Source organism: Periplaneta americana, chromosome 6 (genome assembly GCF_040183065.1).
Source record: "Periplaneta americana isolate PAMFEO1 chromosome 6, P.americana_PAMFEO1_priV1, whole genome shotgun sequence".
Classification (NCBI taxonomy): Eukaryota; Metazoa; Arthropoda; class Insecta; order Blattodea; family Blattidae; genus Periplaneta; species Periplaneta americana.
In genome coordinates this window covers 138863391-138886352 of record NC_091122.1, presented here as the reverse complement: position 1 = coordinate 138886352, position 22962 = coordinate 138863391, and the positions used below count along the sequence as shown (strand labels likewise).

General features: G+C 36.2%; 1 protein-coding gene across 1 annotated transcript in view; it reads right to left on the bottom strand.

Moving 5' to 3' along the window:
• Positions 1-12251: 12251 nt before the first annotated feature.
• Positions 12252-22962, bottom strand: part of LOC138701804 (acetylcholine receptor subunit alpha-type acr-16-like) — a 41939-nt gene continuing 31228 nt past the window's right edge. The window contains exons 6-9 of the mRNA XM_069829074.1: positions 22470-22638; positions 18083-18235; positions 16816-16985; positions 12252-12825 (exon numbers count right to left, since the gene is read on the bottom strand). Coding sequence (XP_069685175.1) covers positions 12583-12825; positions 16816-16985; positions 18083-18235; positions 22470-22638 — 735 coding nt within the window. The 3' untranslated portion in view covers positions 12252-12582. The remainder of the gene's footprint in view (positions 12826-16815; positions 16986-18082; positions 18236-22469; positions 22639-22962) is intronic.

The window sequence follows — 22962 nt, the reverse complement described above, 5'->3', positions numbered from 1 at the left end:
CATTATATTTTGCTCGACTAGTGTGACTAGTCAGTTTGTGTTATATTTGAAAACGAACACGCTTCTAAAGAGGAGGGCTATTGGGATCGTGTAATATGGTCCGACGAGACGAAGATAAATCTTTTCGGCTCAGATGGTTGCAACAGAGTGTGGAGGAAGGCAAACTCTGCCTTCAGGAAAGAAAATACTATTCCTACTGCAAAACATGGAGGTGGTTCCATCATGATATGGGCTTGTATGTCTTTCTCTGGAGTCGGAAACATACACTTCATTGATGGAATTATGGATAAAATGATGTACAAGAGTATTCTTACAACAAATTTGAAAGAAAGCGCTAAAAAATCGGCTTCCAGGGTAGTTATATATTTCAACATGATAATGACCATAAACACACCGCCGAAATTATCAAGACCTGGCTCATTTGGAACGTTCCCAATCAACTCAAAATGCCACTTCAATCAGAGGATTTAAATTCTATCGAACATTTGTGGCCAATTTTGAAAAGGAGGGTACGAAATAGCAAGGTAACATCCATTTCGGAGGTCAAAAGAATAGTGACAGAAGAATGGCAGAATATTATCCCAGAGGTTTGCAAGAAACTTGTCTCTTCAGTGAAAAGAAGATGTGAGGAGATTATTAAAGCCAAAGGATATGTTACAAGATAATAATTTTGTGTAGACTAATAGTTACCAATTAAGACTTTGAAAAGTACAAAATGATTAGATGTACGAAGAGAAAAGTTGCATAAAATGTGCACATTTTTTTTTTTTTATTTTGTATGTTTATTTATACTGATTTGAAAAAATTTGATGAAGCTTATTTTATATCCTGAAAATAAGACATTTTTTCATATTTTAATTTAACCCATTCAAATAAATTATATTTCCGTTAACAAAATTATATATTTTTAATAATATTACTGTATGTCTCACCTCTTTCGCACCGTCTCGATTGAAAGAATTTATGATATTTTTATGGGAAAAGAACGAAAATGAAATGCTAGTCAAACATGAGCATTCAGCGAGTATACCCACAAGACACCACCGACTATCGTATTTCCCATTATCCTACAACAGACGGAAAAGAGAAACATCACAACCACGTTGGTCGCCTTACTTCGAACTCGGAGACCAGTATTATAATAATATTAGAACTTGGACCTGACTCTTCTGAGATCTAAGGTTCTGTAAAGTCAGAGCTTTACTAAATAAGCAACTAACTACAAAGCATAAATGTGCGTAAAGATTATGCATTCTAACAACGAAAACCCATAATCTATGGACTGTATTATTATTATTATTATTATTATTATTATTATTATTATTATTATTATCCTAACACAACTAATAGAAAAACAAACACAGATATCTCAAGAAACACATCTGGTATTTGTAGACGTGGCTGAAGCATATGACACTATCCCCTTAATAAAATTATTCCAAGTGTTAGATGAGTCACAGATCAATCCATCAACAATAAGAGTAATTAAAGAATTATATCATAATGCACAATCCAGGATTAAGCAAGGCTCAGATCTTAGTGAAAATTTTAAAGTTAATAAAGGACTACGACAAGGGTGTAATATGTCACCATTGTTGTTTAATATATACTGTATTTGGATATTGCTTTGACTACATGGCGAAGAAAATGCAGAAATATGGGAATACCTGTAGAAGATGATAAAATGCTGTTTACACTCCTCTATGCTGATGTTCAGGTGGTAATTGCCCAAGAGGAGGAAGATATAGAATACATGATGAGAAAATTACACGAGGAATACACAAAATGGGGTTTGACAATAAATTGGGATAAAACTGAATATTTGTGTATAGGGGGTATAAGTAAAAATCTGAATTTGAGTAATAATATAACAATAAAATCATATAATGAATTCACATATTTAGGAGCAAAATTTGATAATACAGGAAGATATGAAAATATGATAAATTCAAGAATAATTAACGCCAGGAAAGTTACAGGAACACTAAATTCTATTCTATGGCAGAAGAACATTAGGACAAAAACAAAAATGATGATATATGAATCCATAGTTAAAAACACATTACTCTATGGATGTGAAGTTTGGCAGATACCTGAGGGTATGAAAAATACGCTTCTATCTACTGAAATGGATTTCCTGAGAAGATCAGCCATGAAGTCAAGACTAGATAGGGTTAAGAACGAGGATATTAGAAGACTTGTGCATAAAGAGAAAACAGTCATCGAAGAAATACAAAGAAGACAGTTAATTTGGTACGGACATGTTCAGCGGATGGAAAACGAAAGACTGCCGAAAACTATCTTGAAATGGGTTCCAAATGGGAGAAGAAGAAGAAGAAGAAGAAGAAGAAGAAGAAGAAGAAGAAGAAGAAGAGGGCGACCGCGAGATACATGGATTAAAAGAGTTAATAATGCTATGTCACAGAGAGATTTACAAGACGGTGATTGGGAGGACAGAAGAAGATGGCAACTAGGATCCGGAAGGCGACCCTTCTCGCTGTGAAGCCGGACATATATATATATATATATATATTTATTTATTATTATTATTATTATTATTATTATTATTATTATTATTATTATTATTATTATTATTATTATTATTATTATTATTATTATTATTATTATTATTATTGCTGTTGTTGATATAAATGAGTCTTGAGATTTTTTGCTCTTAAGTATACAGTAGGCCTACTATGACTTACGGTATGCTATTGCAGTCCTATTGAAGTAGTTTTGTGTGTTAGACTATATTTATCATCGTCAGGAATCAGGAATCAGCAAGTTTAAATTTGTCTGTTCCGTTTTCTCATGAGATTGTCCATGATTCGAGGTCCAATGCTAACTTAATTTGCATTCCGTGAATACGTTGATCTCCATTATCTGCAATTTCTTCATTTTATTATTAGGAATATATACTTTAATAATTTCTTACGTGTTAGTCTTTTACTTGATTTGTTATTTTACGTACATTACTTTATTTTATCTGAAATGTATGACTTTTAATACAAATCAGTAGTTCAGTTGAATATTTTTTGGTCTTTCTCCTCGCCAGTTATGGGGGTGTAACTTGGAAATTTATCACCACATAAAAATGCAACTTCCTGTTCTTCATGTATTTTCCTTGATCTACTTTAATTCTCCTTGTTCTCTTTGTATTTCCCTTATTATTCTTGTATACTACTTGTTCTCCTTACCTTCCTCTTGTTTTCCTTGCCTTTCCCTTGTTCTCCTTGTATCTCCATCATGCTCCATTTATTTCCCTCGTCCCATTTATATTTCCATTGTTCTACTTTTGTCTCCCTTGTTCTCCTTGTATTTCTTTTGTTCTTCTATTTCTATTCTTCTTCTATTTCTATTCTTCTAGAATTTCCCTTGTTCTCCTTGTTTTACTTGTATTCTCATTGTTCTCCTTGTATCCCCCTTATCTCCCTATCGATATAAAAATGAAACTCAAAACATAAAATTATTTAGGGCCAAATTAAAGAAGTACCTAATTTCTCACGCCTTCTATTCTGTAGGTGAATTCATGACATTCAATAACACTTCATGAAATTGATACTAAAACTTAGTGTTGTACTAGTAGACTATATTGTAAATCTCGTCTATATATATTTCATCTAGACTGTGACTATAAATTAAGATTTTATAATAGTATTAAGTTTTTTGACTTGTTCCATATTCTAGCTGTAAGCATGTATGAATACCATGGAATGTTAATAAATACAATACAATACAATACAATACAATACTCCTTGTATTCCCCTTGTATTTCCCTTGTTCTTCTTGTATTTCTTTGTTCTCCTTATATTACCCTTGTCCTTTTTGTATTCCCATTGTTCTCCTTTCATTCCCCTTATTCGCCTTATATTCCCCTTCTTCTCCTAGTATTCCTCTTATAATTCCTAAATTCACCCCATTCTCCCTGTATTCCCCTTGTTCCGCGCGCTGTTCGTGAACAATCCTTCTACGTAAATATATGCTATATATCTGTCGATTCTTTTATGACTATACGTAGTCTACTGTACAAGGAAGATTCGTCGATGGTCCAGCGGTCACTATGTTAGCCGTTGAATCCCATCAAAGTATATGAATTATAATTTCGATAAAAATCAGAGTTGTTGGCAATAATCTAACCAACTTTTAAATACTATTGTCTTTTCGATAAATCGTTATGCCATTTTATAATCATCACAATAATCGTGATGATTCGTTTCACATCTGTTCATGGACGTCACTCTGCTCTCTTATATACTTATTGTGTTTTGTGAGTTATTTAATAAGACTGTATGTTCACTGCTGTGGAGTAACGATTAGCATGACTGACCGTGAAACCAGCGGACCCGGGTTCAAATCTTGGTTGCGGTAAAGTTACCTGGTTGAGTTTTTCCCTCAACCTATAAAGAGCAAATGCTTGACAACTTTCGACGCTAGATCCCAGAATCATTTCGCTGGCATTATTACCTTCATCTCATTCAGACGCCAGATAACCATTGCAGTTGATGAAGCGTCGTAAAATAATCAATTAAAAAAATAAGGCAGCATCAGCTGCATAGGTCTAGTTATCTAGCGGTGCATTTAATGAGAGCCAGATAGTATTTTGTTGAGACAGTGCCGATTATAATTGGCCATGGCATTACGTGATATTCACCTTACAATCTGGGAAAACCTAGTAATCAGGTATTTAGTCCAAGCAGAATTCGAACTCTGTCTCGTATCATGAGTCTCGCTCGCTAATTCAGGACTCCACTGGTGACCTTGCATGTCTTGTAAATTAGTCTTATGAAAAATTTATGTAATTTTACACAAGTTGGAACTGGATAACATGATCTAATTCAGACCTGAGCATAAAGGGGAAGTGAAAGGGAAGAGAGAAACCCCCACCGATTTCCTTTTCGCTTATACCGCCTTAGAAACAAACGTACAGTAAGACACTGTGCATCAGTGGTGGATTTTAGGCGACCAGAGAGACCCGAAAGTTCGTGAAAGTTATAACGTCTGCCGTATACAATCCGTCACTGAGTAATGCTTACCTTCTTGTCTGTTCGTATCGGACTAAAACATTACTATCACAGCCGGCAAAGGTAGAGTGGGGAGTTAAGAGGTGAAATGGAATGAAATTTTCGGGAGGGGAGCACTATGAACCAGCCCTGCGTCATTTTATACTGCGCTAACCCTTAACCTAGGCGCATTCCCAAATCCCTGCTGATTACACTAAGGTTCGCTGCGTACCCAGGTTTCGAATAAGCCACTCCACTCGTCCCTAGACCAACTCCCTCCTTGCGTCACCAGCCGGTGTTCGGGGAATGCTATGGAATCATGAAGAAATGGAGAAATGTTGACGGAATGATGTAGATGCCTAATATGGGGAAACAGAAGAACTCCGAGAAGAACCCCAACTGCGACCTTGTCCGCCACAAGTGTCACTATGGATTTTTCAATAAAAATCCTAGGCCTGACTGGGACTCGAACCCGGATCACCTGCGTGACAGGCTGAAGGTCTGACCACTCAGCCACTGCAACTACAAAAAAGAAAGGTTTTCAAGACTCTAAAGAATTGGAATTGAAGGGTTTTAACCCTGCGTTACTCATGTTATAAATATTCTCACCATTGCTCAGGTAGGGTTTCACAAACCCCATTTTAAATAACTAATATATTTTTCCGCAAGTTTCAGAAATCAGATAAACGCAATTAAATATACTATTCTTAGTTCACTTAAACAATTTCTTAAGTGAACTCTTCTGGATGTGATTGAAAAGTATACAGATGCACAGAGTACACACTAGCTCCATCTCTTAGATTTTCGTTGAAATATACGCACCGGGGTTTACCACACCCCACCTGAGTAATGCAGGATTAATGTGTGGTACTTAGACATTAAGGAAAATCACTCGACATTAAGGGTGCTATTCATAGACATTCTGCTAGCCCGCGCTACGAGCGTGCTAAACTAGCCCCGGCTATCGACTGATTACTTGTACAGGATTCATATCATATATCGCTAACACTGGTTTATGAATGCGAAAAACGTTAGTTCGCTGATCATCCACCGGAAGCACGCGCTAAGAATGTCTGTGAATACGGCCCAAAGAATTTACCCCTGCAACCCTGGCCACTTATTTAACGTCACATGATAACAAGCTTCTTTGTTCTTGAATGCCTAATCTCTTGAATGCCTAATCTCAAAAAGTGTTCTAATTTCAAAACCAAATTTCTACTAGGTTTCCTTATGATATTAAATATTGAACCCATAATTATATGGACTGTTTAATGTCGAATGATAAGTATCCTAATCATTGATTGTCTAATTTGAAAATTGTTCTAATTTTAAAGGCATATATCTACCGTAGATGCATTAAAGCCTTCCGTTCTTGTGATACTTAATGTAAAATTTATAAGTGTATAAACTGTTGTACTATTACCTTCGTGTGATATTGTTTCTTAACTCCCTGTAATATTTGACCTGTAGATCATTATAGCGTTTTGAAATGAAAATCAAAAACCATTTTAACTTGTAAAATGTTTATTCTACTATTCACCTACATGTATACAAAGCATTGTTAAGGCACTGAAACATTGTATCAGGGTGACATATGACATGCGAATTTTTTACGCTGTGACATAATCCACAGTGTATTAGGATGAATACTGGTAAATTTAAACTCACTTTCACACAACGAGTATCCCTCTCATGCGTTCCTTACAACACAGTCTCTAGAGAAGTATGTATTACTAATCGATTAGTTTAAAACTAATCTATATTTCATTCGTCTACTTTAATTGGTTGTACAATTGCCGACTTAATTACGCAATTCTTATGTGTTACTGGCTATTTTTCGCCATAGTTTACATACTAAACTACAGTATATTTTAATTATCTCTTGTTTGTTTATGAGGTACTTGAATATTTCTTTTTCCATAAGATACTTCTGAAAATATTGATACAGTAACATGTACATCTTCACATAATTATGATTCTCGACGACTGCATATGACATCTAAAAATATGTAAATGTTTTAATCAGATGGTTATACAAAAGAAAATAGTCATGTTAATGTCAGATATTTTACACACTTTTATGCAGTAACTGATTAAACCACTATTTTGCGTAAGATTTATCAAATTAATTGTCCGCGATCACTTCTCATCTCTTTGTGTTCACAAATTTACGACATGTCCACAACCATTCCATATCCATTGCAGATGAGAAAATTCGGCCGAGTGTTTCCTCTTTACCTGCAGTTTTTCTGTAATATCTCTTCTTCAACAAAGATAGAGCTATTTTGAGTATCGAGCGTTTTCTTCAAAATGATCACATCCATAATGTGTATAATATACGTAGTTACAACTGGTAGGCTATAGAAAATGTCGAACAGAAGTCTCCCATGATAAATAAGATACTACTTTCTTACATCTTCAGCACGCGAGAAACACTTCAGCAATAGCAAGCTACAGTTCTCTTTATAAATTTAGCAACAAAGGAAACTTGATTTCAGACAGAAATTATGGCTAATGATTGCTGTGAACCAGACACTTCTGAAGACTTAGATCTATAATGCCTTATTTGTGCTATTTCTCAAGTAAGTTTTCTATTACAACATTTTAACTGTATTTGATATATAGGGTCATTTAGGGACATCTCGACACACTAAGGAAAATTGAGACCAATTTATGTAAATTTTATTCCAATTTTTTGCCTTAATATGTATGGACATATTTTCCGTACATTTCATATATCTGGTGCCAATGTGATCATTTTATATCGACGTATTTAAAAAAAATAATACAAATCGGTGCCGAAGTGTCGACTTATCCCATAATGGGGAAGATTTCGACACAGTATTACAGATATAGAAAACATTTTAAAACCCAATATTTACAACACAAATTTTATTCCTGAAATATTTCTAAATATTTTATAATACCCCATTCACGTTGGTCACATGTGAAATTATTATCGGTGCCATTTTCTACACATGCCTTGTGAAATCATTTTTGGTATTCTCTAACACGCTGAATACAAAAAGTTCTCTAGCATTGTCATCGTAGTAATACCCACTACATGCGGCTTAATAGTTTTTTTTTTTATTGTCCAGATAGTTTGATGAACCAGCTCCCTCCCCCTTTACTCCGAGCATTAGACGGCTTCCTTGTGTGAGAAAGTGTAACTTCTTTTTGCTGTTTAGTCCCCTCCACCTGTATCCTATAGTTTTCAGACTTTATTGGTCTGAGTCATGCTGTTTTCTTACTCTTTTGCCACTAGATGGAAGTGTTGGCAGCGAAACTAGTGGAAGTTCTTCAAAGGAAGAATAAGTAGGTAAAGAAGTAGGCAAGCCTAAATGCCCTTGTGCAGATGGTGTCTGCGATGATTTTGGGGGGAGTGGTAATATCTTCTTCAACGCGAATTTCACATCAATTTTCGGCTAGAACCAGATCGTACTCAAACATGTTATCCTGCAGTATATGTCAGGATACTAATTCTCTTATGTCGTTAATTATTAATTCATATATCCTTTAGAATCAAGGCGAAGGATATGCCGAACTAATTGATCTTCCAAGTTTGTATCGAGAGTCGCCTTTTCCTATTTGCCCGATAGCAATTAAAATTAAAAGATAACGTTTAATTAAGATTGGTTCAATGAAAGATGAGTAGTTTTATAAATGCAGGCAGACAGAAAAAAAGATAGACGGATAAAGTGGCACAAAAAATCTCTATGAAGGATTGCGAACTCTCCTAAGACAAAAACACAAACAATTTCGATACAGACAGTACCCCAGAAGGACAACAAGGGAAATCAGGAGATCTCGACAAATGGGATCTCCCCAAAACACAGTGACAAGATCTCCCCAAGATGCATCTTCATTCGAAAGATAACGGCACACTCGAAACAAAGATGATTGTTTGAGAGTAATCACTTTGCAGCTTTTACTAATCTGTAAAATTGATATACAGTAATAATTTGTGCATCTCTAATATCACGCACAACCAGTCAAAGTACAATAAACTAAATATGGTATATTATATTTCATGACCGATAAGTATAACTCACATTCATTGTGTTTATTGCCTTCTGTGAGCGTAAAACACAAGTTGTAGTCACGAGATTCACTTACACAGAGATTAAAAATACAGTCAACACAGATTTAATGTATACTCTTTTCGCCGTAAGAAAAATCCTAATGTAAACACAAGCACGTGGCTGTCATACCCGTGATTGGCTCCCAGCCGAAACACTCACACGACGCAGGAAAATATAGTCCGTATTTGGAAACTATCATCTTGTATTATTTGAAAATAAAAAAAAAATTGAATTCTAGTTGTTAAATACAATGAAACATATAATTTCACTCATAAGTAAAACGATATGTAAAAGGAAACCTACTTTTATATTTTGTTATATACTATGAACGCGGATGAATACCAACAGTAATACCGAGGTAGTCTGTTCTTGTAACAAGCTGGCGTCACCTGAGCTCGTAGTTGTTCACGTAAGCACGTGGTACTGAAGTATGGCTTCTGCATCCTGGATTGTGTGGTTATTAAACATAAGAGTGGAAACCCTCTCAAAAGCGGAGAAAAACAAAAGTCTTAACAGTATATAATAAGTTATGTGAGTTTTAATTGCAGTAATTATAAAGTAAATGTTTCCTAAGCAAACGAATGCATAGTAGTGAGGTTAGGCCTACTTGACGAGTAACGGGAAATGTTTAACATGAAACAGAATGTACAACAGTAGGCGGGAACACGTACTGAGAATCTATGGCGCCAAACAGCGGCCAATGAAGCCTCACTTCAGTCACGTGCTATTGTTTACATTAGGATTTTTCTTACAGCGAAAAGATTATAGTTCGGCTTCTTTCAATAGGAACAGTGCTCGCAATGGCTAGTTTTCTTAAAAGTGTCGAGATCTCCCAAAATGACCCTATTATTACAGTCTGAAGATAACGCCGAACAATAAAATTACACTGTTACTCTTCATTGTTACTGTTGCACAACTAATTACATACTTAACACAATTCAAATATGTATTATGCCTTTGTTAAGCTAGTGACGCCTTTGTGAAGATGAACGTTTCATGAACCTTGGGACGACTGTATACAGTATGACCACAGTCTAGTATATACAGTCACGAAGCTCAATACGTAGTCAATATGCATCCATAGATAGTTGCTAGCCACTAGGATCGCTACTATCGCCTCATTACAGACAATGCGAAATAGTACCTGCACAGTCTATTGTTCCTAGTACCCTCATAAACTCAAGCTTCGTGACTGTATATACTAGACTGTGGTATGACTCTGTTTCTTTCACCGCCTCCAAATTTAGTCACGTTACACTATGAGGTCGACCGATCTTTACCGAAACTACTGAACTAGCACTTGTAACATTAAGAACTGTAACTAATAAGATTATCAAAACCAAAAATTTATTGGGATGTTTTATAATGCGTAAGATTATAGGTTATGTTTCGTGTATTGTACTACATTCTTGTCTGTAAAAGTGAAATTGTCCTACAAACATCACAAGATGTAGTTCTTTTGCTTCATCCACAACTCTCATTTTTCTGCATAAACATATTATTCTTTTCTTAAGACAAGGAATGGGGAACCTATATGATAGTACACACATAATAGCAGTAATATTACCAGTATCAAATCAGTTTTCTTTTATTACGTACCACATTTAGTCTGAAAGTGCTATTATTTTTATTATTTGATCCTGATTTTGGTATTTTTGTGTAGATTACATTGCTTCATGAATTTTTACTTCCATTTTTAGTAGGAATGTTTTGCTTATTCACTAAGAAATTATTAAATATATAGTGTCTATATTTTCTTATTTGAAATTCATTCATATTAGTGAGTTACGAAAGCAAATAAAAATGTGACTCATTGGCTTGTTGATTCCGCTGTGATATTCTGTGCAACGATGCATTCATTTATACACAATTTCACTTTCTTGATAGTCTGTTTATTTTATTCTACTTCCATTATTTTCCTCTTCTCTTTATGGATCGTAGAACATGATTCATATCACCATATAACTAGTAAGTTAAATATTATTTGCTGTGCAAATAAATCAGAGTGAAGTAACATTTGTGGGCAGAGTGAAGTAACATTCTAAACTCTCGTATAGATTAATGACAATATTACGTAAGGATGAGCAGATCTGTTTGAAGCGTACCTGTCATCTCAGTCCTCATCAGATATGTTTTTTACATTAACAAGAAATTCAGGCAATTGTTTTGAAGAGTATTTTAAATTTTGGAAGACAGCCGATTAGTGTGATTACTATCTTCATTTCTTACACTTTTGTAAAAAGGTTTCAGGTCATTTTTCCGAAACCAAATTCCGAATGCCAGTTTTTCCGAATGTTCTTTTTCCTCATGAACATTTTTCCGAAATTCTCATTTCCGGATAACCATTTTTCATAGGACCTGTTTTCCGAAATCAAGAATATTAAATGAAATAATTAATGAAGTTAAGAGCACATTAAATTTATTGTGATTTTATACTTAAAAATTAATGTATTACAAGTCATGGCCTGTTTTCATGCCTTTTCAGAAACTAAAATTGTACCCAATTTACTCTTCTTAAGTACTGAAGACGGCGGTTTTCTTCCTTGTATGTTTCGTATTCCAGTGTTATTGCCCTGATTCTGTTTTGTACTGCTATCCACCGCTTTCTTGGCTGTGCTTTTACCTTCCTTCCCAATTCAACTCTTGTACTATGACCTCAATGTCGGCTTGTTCTTTTTGAATTTCAGCTAAAGCCGTATAAAGGAATGGATGATACTTACTGATGAGCATTTGAAATCTATTATGCACGCTTCACTTGCATTGTTGGTCCAATGTTCACCTTGCAATCATAGTCTAGTATATACAGTCGCGAAGCTCAATACGCAGTAAATATGCAAACATTAGATAGTTGCTCACCACTAGGATCGCTAATATCGCCTCATTACAGGCAATGCAAAATACTACCGCCACAGTCTATTGTTTCTAGCACCTCAAAACTCAAGCTTCGTGACTGTATATAGTAGACTGTGTTGCAATGTTGATTGAAATGACCATTCGGAAAAAAAGATTCGGAAAAGTAGGTTTCGGCAAATTTGTCATTCGGGAAGTTGATTTCGGAAAAATGGGTGCAAACGTTGTAAAAATTGTATTATTTTATAATAGAATGATTTCGTAAATCAGATTTTTTTTAAGGAACAGGAACACTTTAAGTGACAAAGATTTCCAAAACAAAAAAAAAAATACTGTCTGAACATCTTAGCCTTATTTTATCTTCAGATAGGATCATGAAACATTTGGTTTTAGAATATTCTCTAGACCAAATTGACCTTCATTTGCCCTTCTCCATAACAGGATGAATTTGAAGAAACGAAAAGATTAATTCAACCCTCCATAGAGATAGTTGACAAAAGTTCTTATTGCATATTTTCGATAATTTGAGTTACACAGAAAATCTTTTGATGACATTTTACCCTTTCTGATACAGATATTACGAGTTCGCCGTCACTGTCAAAAACAAGGAAAAAGAGGGGTACAACATCAACAGCGAGCACAGTGCTGCGTTAGACTGCGTACACGATGGCGAGGATGGCGAAGAGCAGGCAGTACACGAGGAAAGTGATTCTGTCGATGGCCGCCGCCAGGAGGACCCAGTCTTGCTGGGACGAGGTGCGGGACCGCGGAGTGATCATCTGACGATCGTCGCTACTGTTGCCCATGTGGTCGTGATCATCAAACACAGCCGTCTGTTGCTCTCTCAGCTCCTCTGCGTTCCCTGACATCATATTGTGATGTAAAGCTGATGCCTGCAACAATTTGCGAGGTATGATAATAGGCAGAGCATATAATTGCTTGACATGTAATAGTACATTATGCAACGAGCCTATAATGGTAGTAATTAAGACGCGAGTATGTTTATGAAACGAGCGCTTGCGCTCGTTTCATAATTTTCATACGACTTTTTATGCTCGACCATATTTCTAACTTGAAATTATTCACAAGTATTCAAATTATTCTTATCTGACTGGGGAGCGGAAGTGACCTTGTGCAATATCTCGTAATTTGTGAGATGTGCGCAGACGCGAAAGTATTGATTTTTTCCGAGGAACAAATGTCATTGACCTTGATATAATCTAGAGAGTAAAATGAACATTAATCTTGATATAACCTGGAAATTGATTTAGACATTGAAAAACGAGATAACAAATTGAATTTATTTGAATATTATTTACAATTAACGCTAATTATTGTAGTAACAGAACATAACCTTCTGCGACATTATTGGATGAAGAAGAATAAGAGAAATAAGGAGAACAAGAAATTGTTGGAATGCCGCAGGAGAACAGAGAAAGCTCATACTGTACTCCAACCAGGAGAAAGTCTCGGGAATGAGACGCAGCGGGGTAATGCTATGAATGAATGTTGATGTCATAAGATGTCATGAGATCACACACATGGGTACACGCATCTCCATTGACTAACTCTCAAAGCACAAACGATAACACTGATACACACATATTTATACTACCCTAGTTACAAAATTAGATCAGGTTAATTTCCTGGTCTTTTAATCCCTCCATATAGGAAATAACATATGGTAATATTATCTATCTACTTCGCTCCAATAGATGACACAATAGTAAGGACATTCCTTTCACGGTTAATCTCCTGGTTGGAGAACAGTACTTTGCCAGGACAACGGGCTTGCCCAACACAAATTGTAAATACAAAGTGAAACGCGATTTGAACCTGGCTTATAAGCTAGCATTAAGTCACCGTAGAGGTAACGCCTGCACTCTGTTCGTAACCATAAGTTATGATGCTGGTGGTGTGAAACAAGATGAAGAAATTACAGTATGTACTACTATGTAAAATGCATTTTCATTTTAAGTGGCTTAATTCTTCTGCGTCATTGGAAAAGGAAAGTTAAATGAAAATAAAGTTTCTGTATATTCGTTACTGTCATCGGGGCAACATAACATGTTGGGAAAAAATGTAACCTTATTGGCCTTGTCGCTAAGCGGGGCAATTACGTTGGAAAGTATCCATTAACATGAATGCATTTCAAACAGCGTTTTTTGTAGCTTTAAAGCGTCCATGTTATCGAGTGCACAAAATGCAGGAAGTCGACTATTTTATCGCTATGTTTCAGTTTCCTGCCGATGTTAATTGTTGCGCTGTCCACGTGCTCTGTGGAAGATTACAGCCTCCCTCAGGCAGCTAGTCCGTTGTTTAGTTTTATTTACAGAGGTGCGCATTACATACTTCAGTCGGGTTATTACCTCGCTAAGAAAGTCCAGTTTCGTATTTTTGATGGAATAAGTTGTTCTTAATATTGTATTCATCGTCGTCGTCACCAGCAAAATAATCACCATGCTATGATAACACAACGTTAATAGCCTGTTTCAAAATCCATCATCGCCTTTCTTGTATTCCCAAACGCGGCTTAGAACGATGAATTTTAATGCGGTGATAAAATCCTGGGTGATAGACTGTAAAATAAAAGTAAAATTAGAAGTGTAGTACTTGAATGTACGGCACAGAGCCTTGGCCCAGAAAAAAATCACCGGTCAACTCTACCTCGCATCACTAACTTCTTTTTTCTTATCAAAATTTTTCTACAGTACAGTAGTTATCTTTCACTCAAAGAAATTTCCCTCCTCCACAAATCTGTCCTCAGCATCTTCTTCAGTAAGCTCTCTTCTAGTCATACTCCTTTTGACGCCATCTATCCATTATTCTCTTGGTTTTCCTCTTCTTTTTCTCTCCGCATTCCACTCTACCAATCTCTAACTTACGTTCCAAATATTTCTACAAGCTAAAGTTTTAGTTGAGCTTGCATATTTATCTACAACGCTTTTCCTGAGATCATAGAAGCCCCTGCAGGACAAAGCAGGAAATAAAGTAAAACAGAGGATACCATAGGCTTCGCAGCTGTTAAGTTACTACTGCCAGTGATTTAGAGTTATATTTTGTAGCCCATTCTTATGATTCTCGATTAACAAAAAGTGTTTCAATAAAAAATATTCCACAGATACCACTTTATTCAGATCAGTATTTATTTTCACTTTACCTCTTTGCCCAAACATTTCTTCAAATATCCGTCATACAGAGATTTACATACCTCATTAGAAATACAGAAGAGAAATATCTATTTATTTATTTATTTTTCTATCTATCTATCTATCTATCTATCTATCTATCTATCTATCTATCTATCTATCTATCTATCTATCTATCTATCTATCTATCTATCTATCTATCTATCTATCTATCTATCTATCTATCTATCTATCTATCTATCTATCTATCTATCCATCCATCCATCCATCCATCCATCCATCCATCCATCCATCCATCCATCCATCCATCCATCCATCCATCCATCCATCCATCCATCCATCCATCCATCCATCCATCCATCCATCCATCCATCCATCCATCCATCCATCCATCCATCCATCCATCCATCCATCTATCTATCTATCTATCTATCTATCTATCTATCTATCTATCTATCTATCTATCTATCTATCTCTCTGTCTGTCTGTCTGTCTGTCTGTCTGTCTGTTTATTTATTTATTTATTTATTTATTTTATTGCTAGTAAGTTTGAAATGAATACAAGTTAATACAATGTAAGATAAACTAGCGCACTCCTGAATGAGTAAGACTCGTGCTCAGGAGGAGATTCCAGCACAGACAAAAATAAAATTAAAATTAAGAGTGAATACAGATTAAAAAGTGTTTAATATGTTTAAAACCAAACTATAAATCCAATACAAATTTTTTTATTAATTTGGAGAGGATTCATGGTTAAAATTACCTTAGAATAAAATTTGTTTAATAATCTGGGCCCTTGTCTCATGCTATGAGAAAAAGCTGCATTGGTTTTACATTTTGGTTCAGACAAACGCAGAGAATTCATATTTTTAGTTCTATATTTATGCATATACCTTTCAAAGTTATTCAGATTTTTGTGAAAATATTTTAACAAAATAAAATAATAAATTTGTTTATTTGAAATGTTTAAACAACAATTCAGTTGAGAAATCTTTCTGCTTTTTTAAACAAATTTTAGTACTTTTCTCTTTAGTAAAATATCCAATTTTAATATTACTTTTGAATCATATGATATTACCTACTGACCATCGACCACCACAATGTTTCTGTTATGCTTTGCGTGCAAATGCCTATATTGAACCAATGTTAAGGTAACTGTGGCGATACTGAGAAGCGTCACTGAATGGGTGTTGAAAAAGGCAATTAAATTATTTACCTCCAGTTCTTATATTAATTTAATCATATAGATTCCAAATCCCCTATATCTACTTTCACAAATTGTAGGATTTTAACAGTAGCTGATGACAAATAAAGGGAATTTTCGACCTAACAGTAACTTTTAACAAACCTTTTGCTTCAAATTTAGTGGCTTTTTGAATTTAAATTGTATAAATCATTCGAATTCATTCTTAGCAAGCAATATGTAGGTGTAACTTAATTACGAAAAAAATGGTCTTTAGAAGGTTTTGAATCTAGAGCAGGGGTCGTCAGCACAGAGCACGCTGGGGCTAGTCTCTCTCACCCGCGGAAAACGCATTGCACTAGGGTGCACTCCGTAGCTGCTAGCGGGTATGCTCTCTATCTCTCCCTGTTGCGCGACGGTGTACACGGGACAGCACCGCGTACCCTTTGCACATTTCAGCGAGTTCTGACGACCACTGATCTAGAGGATTCAATTAGAGCTAAATAAAGAACTGACGCCTAGCAAATAGTCATCACTTTTGACATCTTTACCTGAGCTATTATGTGGCCTAGTCCCAAGATTTGACCTAGCCATCCCGTGAGGAGATTCTTGATGACCCAGGGAAGGGGAGTGACGTGTTGGTTGCGCGCCAGATTTACCACCACCACAGATATAATCGTGGCGATACACACCATGTACAGACTGCTACTGTAGAACAGCACTGTGGATTATATACACATCATGTTAATGAAAGTCCAGTGGCTCCTTTTATCATTGAATTGCATATAACAGGGATTGCTTCATTTTATACAACAAACTTAATTACAAAAATAATTGCATAGTTAATTAAATGTGGTTCTATCAATCATTCTTTTGTAGAACTTACCTCTTGTGACCAATTTTGACACAATTATTACATTTCCCGATCATCGACACAATAAATACCAAATATTGGCATATAATTCTTAATACCGGTATACAAATATATAATATGTGAATTTTACTTGAAGCAAGTAAAGAGATAGATTTGGAAGCAAATCCCGAAAAGACAAAGTATATGATTATGTAGGCCTATCGTGACCAGAATATTGTACGAAATGGACATATAAAAATTAGAAATTTATCCTTTGATAAGGTGGAACAATTCAAATATCTTAGAGCAACAGTAACAAATATAAATGACACTCGGGAGGAAATTAAACGAAGAATAAATATGGGAAACGCCTGTTATTATTCGGTTAAGAAGCTTTTGTCATCCAGTCTGCTCTCAAAAAAGCTGAAAGTTGGAATTTATAAAACAGTTTTATTACCGGTTGTTCTGTATGGTTGTGGAACTTGGACTCTCACTTTGAGAGAGGAACAGAGGTTAAGGGTGTTTGAGAATAAGGTGTTTAGGAAAATATTTGGGGCTAAGAGGGATGAAGTTACAGGAGAATGGAGAAAGTTGCACAACGCAGAACTGCACGCATTGTATTTTTCACCTGACATAATTAGGAACATTAAATCCAGGCGTTAGAGATGGGCAGGGCATGTAGCACGTATGGGCGAATCCAGAAATGCATATAGAGTGTTAGTTGGGAGACCGGAGAGAAAAAGACCTTTGGGGAGGCCGATACGTAGATAGGAGGGTAATATTAAAATGGATTTTAGGGAGGTGGAATATGATTGTAGAGACCGAATTAATCATTCTCAGAATAGAGGCCGATGGTGGGCTTATGTGAGGACGGCAATGAACCTCTGGGTTCCTTAAAAGCCATAAGTAAGTAACTCTGTATATCACCCTACTAATATTTCAATGCAAACAGGAGATATGCATACCCACAAGAGGAGTGTGTCCGGCCATAGCAGGTAACTTCTGTGAAAAGTACATGAGAAAGATGCAAATGATGACTGCTATGCATCCATTCAATAATATCTTCTCCCCTGCTGTTGGGGGAAGCCAAAATGTTGCCAATGTCAGAAGCACAATCACTGAAAAAAAAAAAAAAAAAAAAAAAAAAAAAAATATACAAAATGTATGAATATATATCGAGTTCTGGTAAGATCTGTCACAGTTGTCCGACAAATTCTGAAATGTATTAAACAAATAATTGACATATTTAAATTAATTTGTATACAATGAAAACTGTCAGAAAATTCAAAATCCGCTTACAGTTTTATTCTACCATGAGTTTCATATGAAATTGACTAAAATTGTTAAGTTTAGTACACCAATAATTTTTAAAATGTAGAATGACACGTTTCATTCCTTATACAAAAGGTTTACATTCCTTTCTCGTCATCTAAAACAAAAGTAAATATTGACGTCGTGACAACGTATTCGATATTCGACCTACAGTTTGTACCCTAGATCATATATACCCAGATAGCTCGGCCTTATAGGCTTTGACGGTAACAACTTTTGTGAGGTTTACTATGTTGCCATCTAGTTGTTACATAAGGAGTCACGTCATAATTTCCATTTGAATTGCATTAGCGACCGTACTGCCATCTCGTGTTCGTTTACGGCGGACGGGTTGCGACCCTGGCGGTTGTTCTCTTCAAAGTGCTGCCGATTTTAACATAGGAATGATCTATCTGTTACATATATGATCTAGGTTTGTACTCTGCAATGCGAGGTTTTGGTAAAACTGAATGTCTTGCTCTATAAGTAATGAATGTATACTCACCCACTTATTTATGCTAGTCATCCTCGCCTATTATTCTATCGTCATGGAAAACGAATTCCGCATTACAGTTGCCCTTACATCGGAAATGGAATTCTCCGCACTACCAGATTAGGAGGGTCCAGGAACGTCTGGAGGCGTCAGCATCAGCAACCAGTGAACCATATAATAATAGATAGGCCACGTCTTGCAGTTTTAAATTGTAGGAAACATTCTACATTTGTAAAAAACCAATTTGTCGTAATATTTCCCTTTTCTTATTTGCCTAATTACTACTTTATTTAGGTCGGCCTGGTAGCGCAGTCGGTATAGCGTTGTCATTCTGTGCTCGAAATTGCGGGTTCGACCCCGGCCTAGGTCGATGGCAGGTTTATCTCAATAGATTTACTGGCATGTAAAAGAAATTCCTTTGGGACAAAATTCCGGCACACCGGCGCTAATATAATCTCGGCTGTTGATACTATGGGAAAATGAGAGTAAAACTGAAAGTCCTGTCTTGTGGATTTATGACAATAAAGAAAGCTCTGTATTGAAATGAAAGTATCCCCAACTACTTCAGACTCAGCGGACAGAAGTCTTTGCTAGTCCTGTGAAAGAGAATTTGTCTCTCATGCTCGAATATGTAAAGTATAAAACGTATCTGACATTCCAAAATATTCTGAAAGGTTGTTAAAATTTATAGAAAGAAACTCCTGAATTAATAGTATTACGGATCCTATGTTAAAGAGACAGGTACACTAGGCCCATGGCAGTTGAAATGCTAAGAGCTAAACCAGTCTGCCTCTATATGCAATCTTTTAAACTATAGAATCTTAGAAGACGTCAAAATAAAGAAGAAACTAACTCTTTCTGAAAATACGGAGTGAACAGGCAATTTTATAAGCAATAATGGTATCCAAACATTCTTCGGTGAAAGTCTATGCAGAAATCTAGGCTTCTGCTCTCGAAACAAACTGTCTCTCGAAATCTACTCACTAGTTTATGAATATAGGGTGTAGCATGAAATTTTGTAACCAGGGAATCTTTCTTGAAATCATCTTTGAACTTCCACGTGCTGGGTATGTAGTATATACTATATACTGGCGTTCAGAGATATATCTACAATTTTCTGGTCGTGTAAGCGAACTTTCTAATTACGGGATAAATCAGAACCAAATATATAATAAATTAACAAACTTTGACGTCAGTGTCACATTAATCATATTTCTCCATACGACTGCGAAAAACAAGGGTACATAAGAGACCTGGAACTTATTTAAACAGGCATATAAAGTGCCCCCCTCCCAAAAAAAAAAATTTGAAATAGTTCCGCTAATTCTCAATAGGTGACATTTTCATTGAGACGAGTAAAAGAAATGTTGGGAAAAATAATGTTGTAAGTTAAGTATAGGCCTAACTTATTCTTATAATTGACAGTATCAGCAGTTTCCCGCTAAACCTAGGGCTTTTAGAATAAGTAGAGGGGGTGAAAATTTTAATTCTATGATGTGAGTATATTTATGTACTATTGGTTACACTGACTGTCATCTTCGCCATCTATTCATAGAACTAATAACTAAAGAAGCCATACTTACACGAACAAATTATCAATTACTATCGATTAGTAGAGGTCATGTACGAGTATCTTTGAACGCCAATGTACCTTCTCTGCGGAGTTTTATTTCTGGTGCCATTTCTCCTTTCCTGTTATGCAGTCACGCAATACGTAAACAAAAACGATTCGACAGGACTTATCTGGTGGCAGTTATCCTAACATAGTCATCTGTACTAAATACTCACGGAAGAGAAAACATAGCGTGGATAAAAACGGCTCATATTTGTAATAATAAAGTATTGAGTATACGTACACTCACATTCAAAGATATCTGACCTACGATTGTATGATCGTGTAAGCGAACTTTCTAACTAAGGGATAAGTCAGAACCAAAGATAAAAAAATTGACAAACTTTAAAACCGTTCCGCTAGTTCTCAAATAGGTGGCACCATTATTGGTGCAATAAAAAAAGCGTGTTCAGGAAAATGATGGTGATGTTGATGATGATGATGATAATAATAATAATAATAATAATAATAATAATAATAATAATAATAAATACGGTGGCACGACAGCCCATGAAGGACCATGGCCGACCAGCCGACTGCTAGCCTCACGTCCACATGCCGAAGCAGACGTGGACGATCATTCAACCAGAATGGAGGTATCGTGTGGTTAACACGATGATCCATCTAGCCATTATAGCTGGCTTTCGTAAGCGGATTTCACTACCTATCGTAGATCCCCAAGTTCATCACGATTTTTTTTATTTTATTGGGTTATTTTACGACGCTGTATCAACATCTAAGTTATTTAGCGTCTGAATGATATGAAGGTGATAATGCCGGTGAAATGAGTCCGGGGTCCAGCACCGAAAGTTACCCAGCATTTGCTCGTATTGGGTTGAGGGAAAACCCCGGAAAAAACCTCAACCAGGTAACTTGCCCCGACCGGAATTCGAACCCTGGCCACCTGGTTTCGCGGCCAGACGCGCTGACCGTTACTCCACAGGTGTGGGTTCATCACGATGCTGGGTGGGCACCGACCCCATACACTGGCCGAAATATGATAAAATTTCTTCCCCATGAAGACTCGAACCAGCGCGCATTCCGTAACGCGAGTCCTAGGCAGGATGCCTTAGGGTGCTATTCATAGACATTTCGCTAGCCCGCGCTACGAGCGTGCTAAACAGGATTCATATCATATCATATTGCTAACACTGGTTTATGAATACGAAAAACGTTAGTTCGCTGATCATCCACTGAAAACCCGCGCTAAGAATGTCTATGAATACGGCTCTTAGGGTGCTATTCATAGACATTTCGCTAGCCCGGGCTACGAGCGTGCTAAACAGGATTCATATCATATCATATAGCTGACACTGATTTATGAATACGAAAAACCTTAGTTCGCTGATCATCCACCGAAAGCCCGCGTTAAGAATGTCTATGAATACGGCCCTAGAGTCTAAGCTGCTTAGACCAAGATATCAAGGTGCGGGACTAAAAAGAAAAGTAGATTAAGCATAAATTGTACTCATAATTGACAATATCAGCGGTTCCTAGCTAAACCCAGTGTTGGTTATTGATGGATAAAAATTCGCCCCGGCGCCGGGGATCGAACCCGGGATCGGAGCGAATTTTTCTCCATTAATAACCAATGGTAACCATAACAGATAATTCTGAAGGACCAAAAAATTAATCTTTACGTAAACCAGTGTTGTTTTATAATCAGCAGAGGGGGGATGAAATATTGAATTCTATAATGCGGTTATATTTATGTACTCTCTGACTATTATTTTCGTCATCTATTCATAGAAGTACTAACTAAAAAAGACAACTCACACCGACAAATTATCGATCACTATCGATTAGTAGGATCAGATATCTTTGAACGCCAGTGTACTTAAATTGAAGTTTTGTTTTTATATAAATAATAGTAGTGAAAATTAATAAAAAGTAATAACTAATGACTGCATATTTCAGTGTGTTTGGATCAGCTCACCTGTAGCGGGAGTTATGACTATGGCACTATACGTGGGGGACCGCCGTCTCAGTGTCAGCTTGAAAGTGATGTCGATGTAGGGTTCGACGCAACAGGAGTACGTCTTGACGTTGCGCGTCTCCTCCACGCCCATAAACTCCCATTCAGAACTCGTCTCCATCAGCTGCACCTGAAAAGTAACTTAACGTGGAGTTCAATGAACGAATACACTCCCAGTGTTTTAACATAATTAACTCGTATTGATAGGGAAATAAATGTCAGAGGGAAGTAGAATAGGGGGAGGAGTACGACAAGGATTCCCTTTATCACCTACCCTGTTCAAATCTACTGGGAGGATTTAGTGAATAACTGTTTTCAGAACATGGGAGGGACGATAGTAAGAGGAAGGAGATTACAAAGTGCTTAAAATTTTCTGGTGATATGACGTTGTTAGCAGAAGAGGAAGTGATAATAGGGGATATACTACTGGAGCTAAATGACACCTGTGAATAGT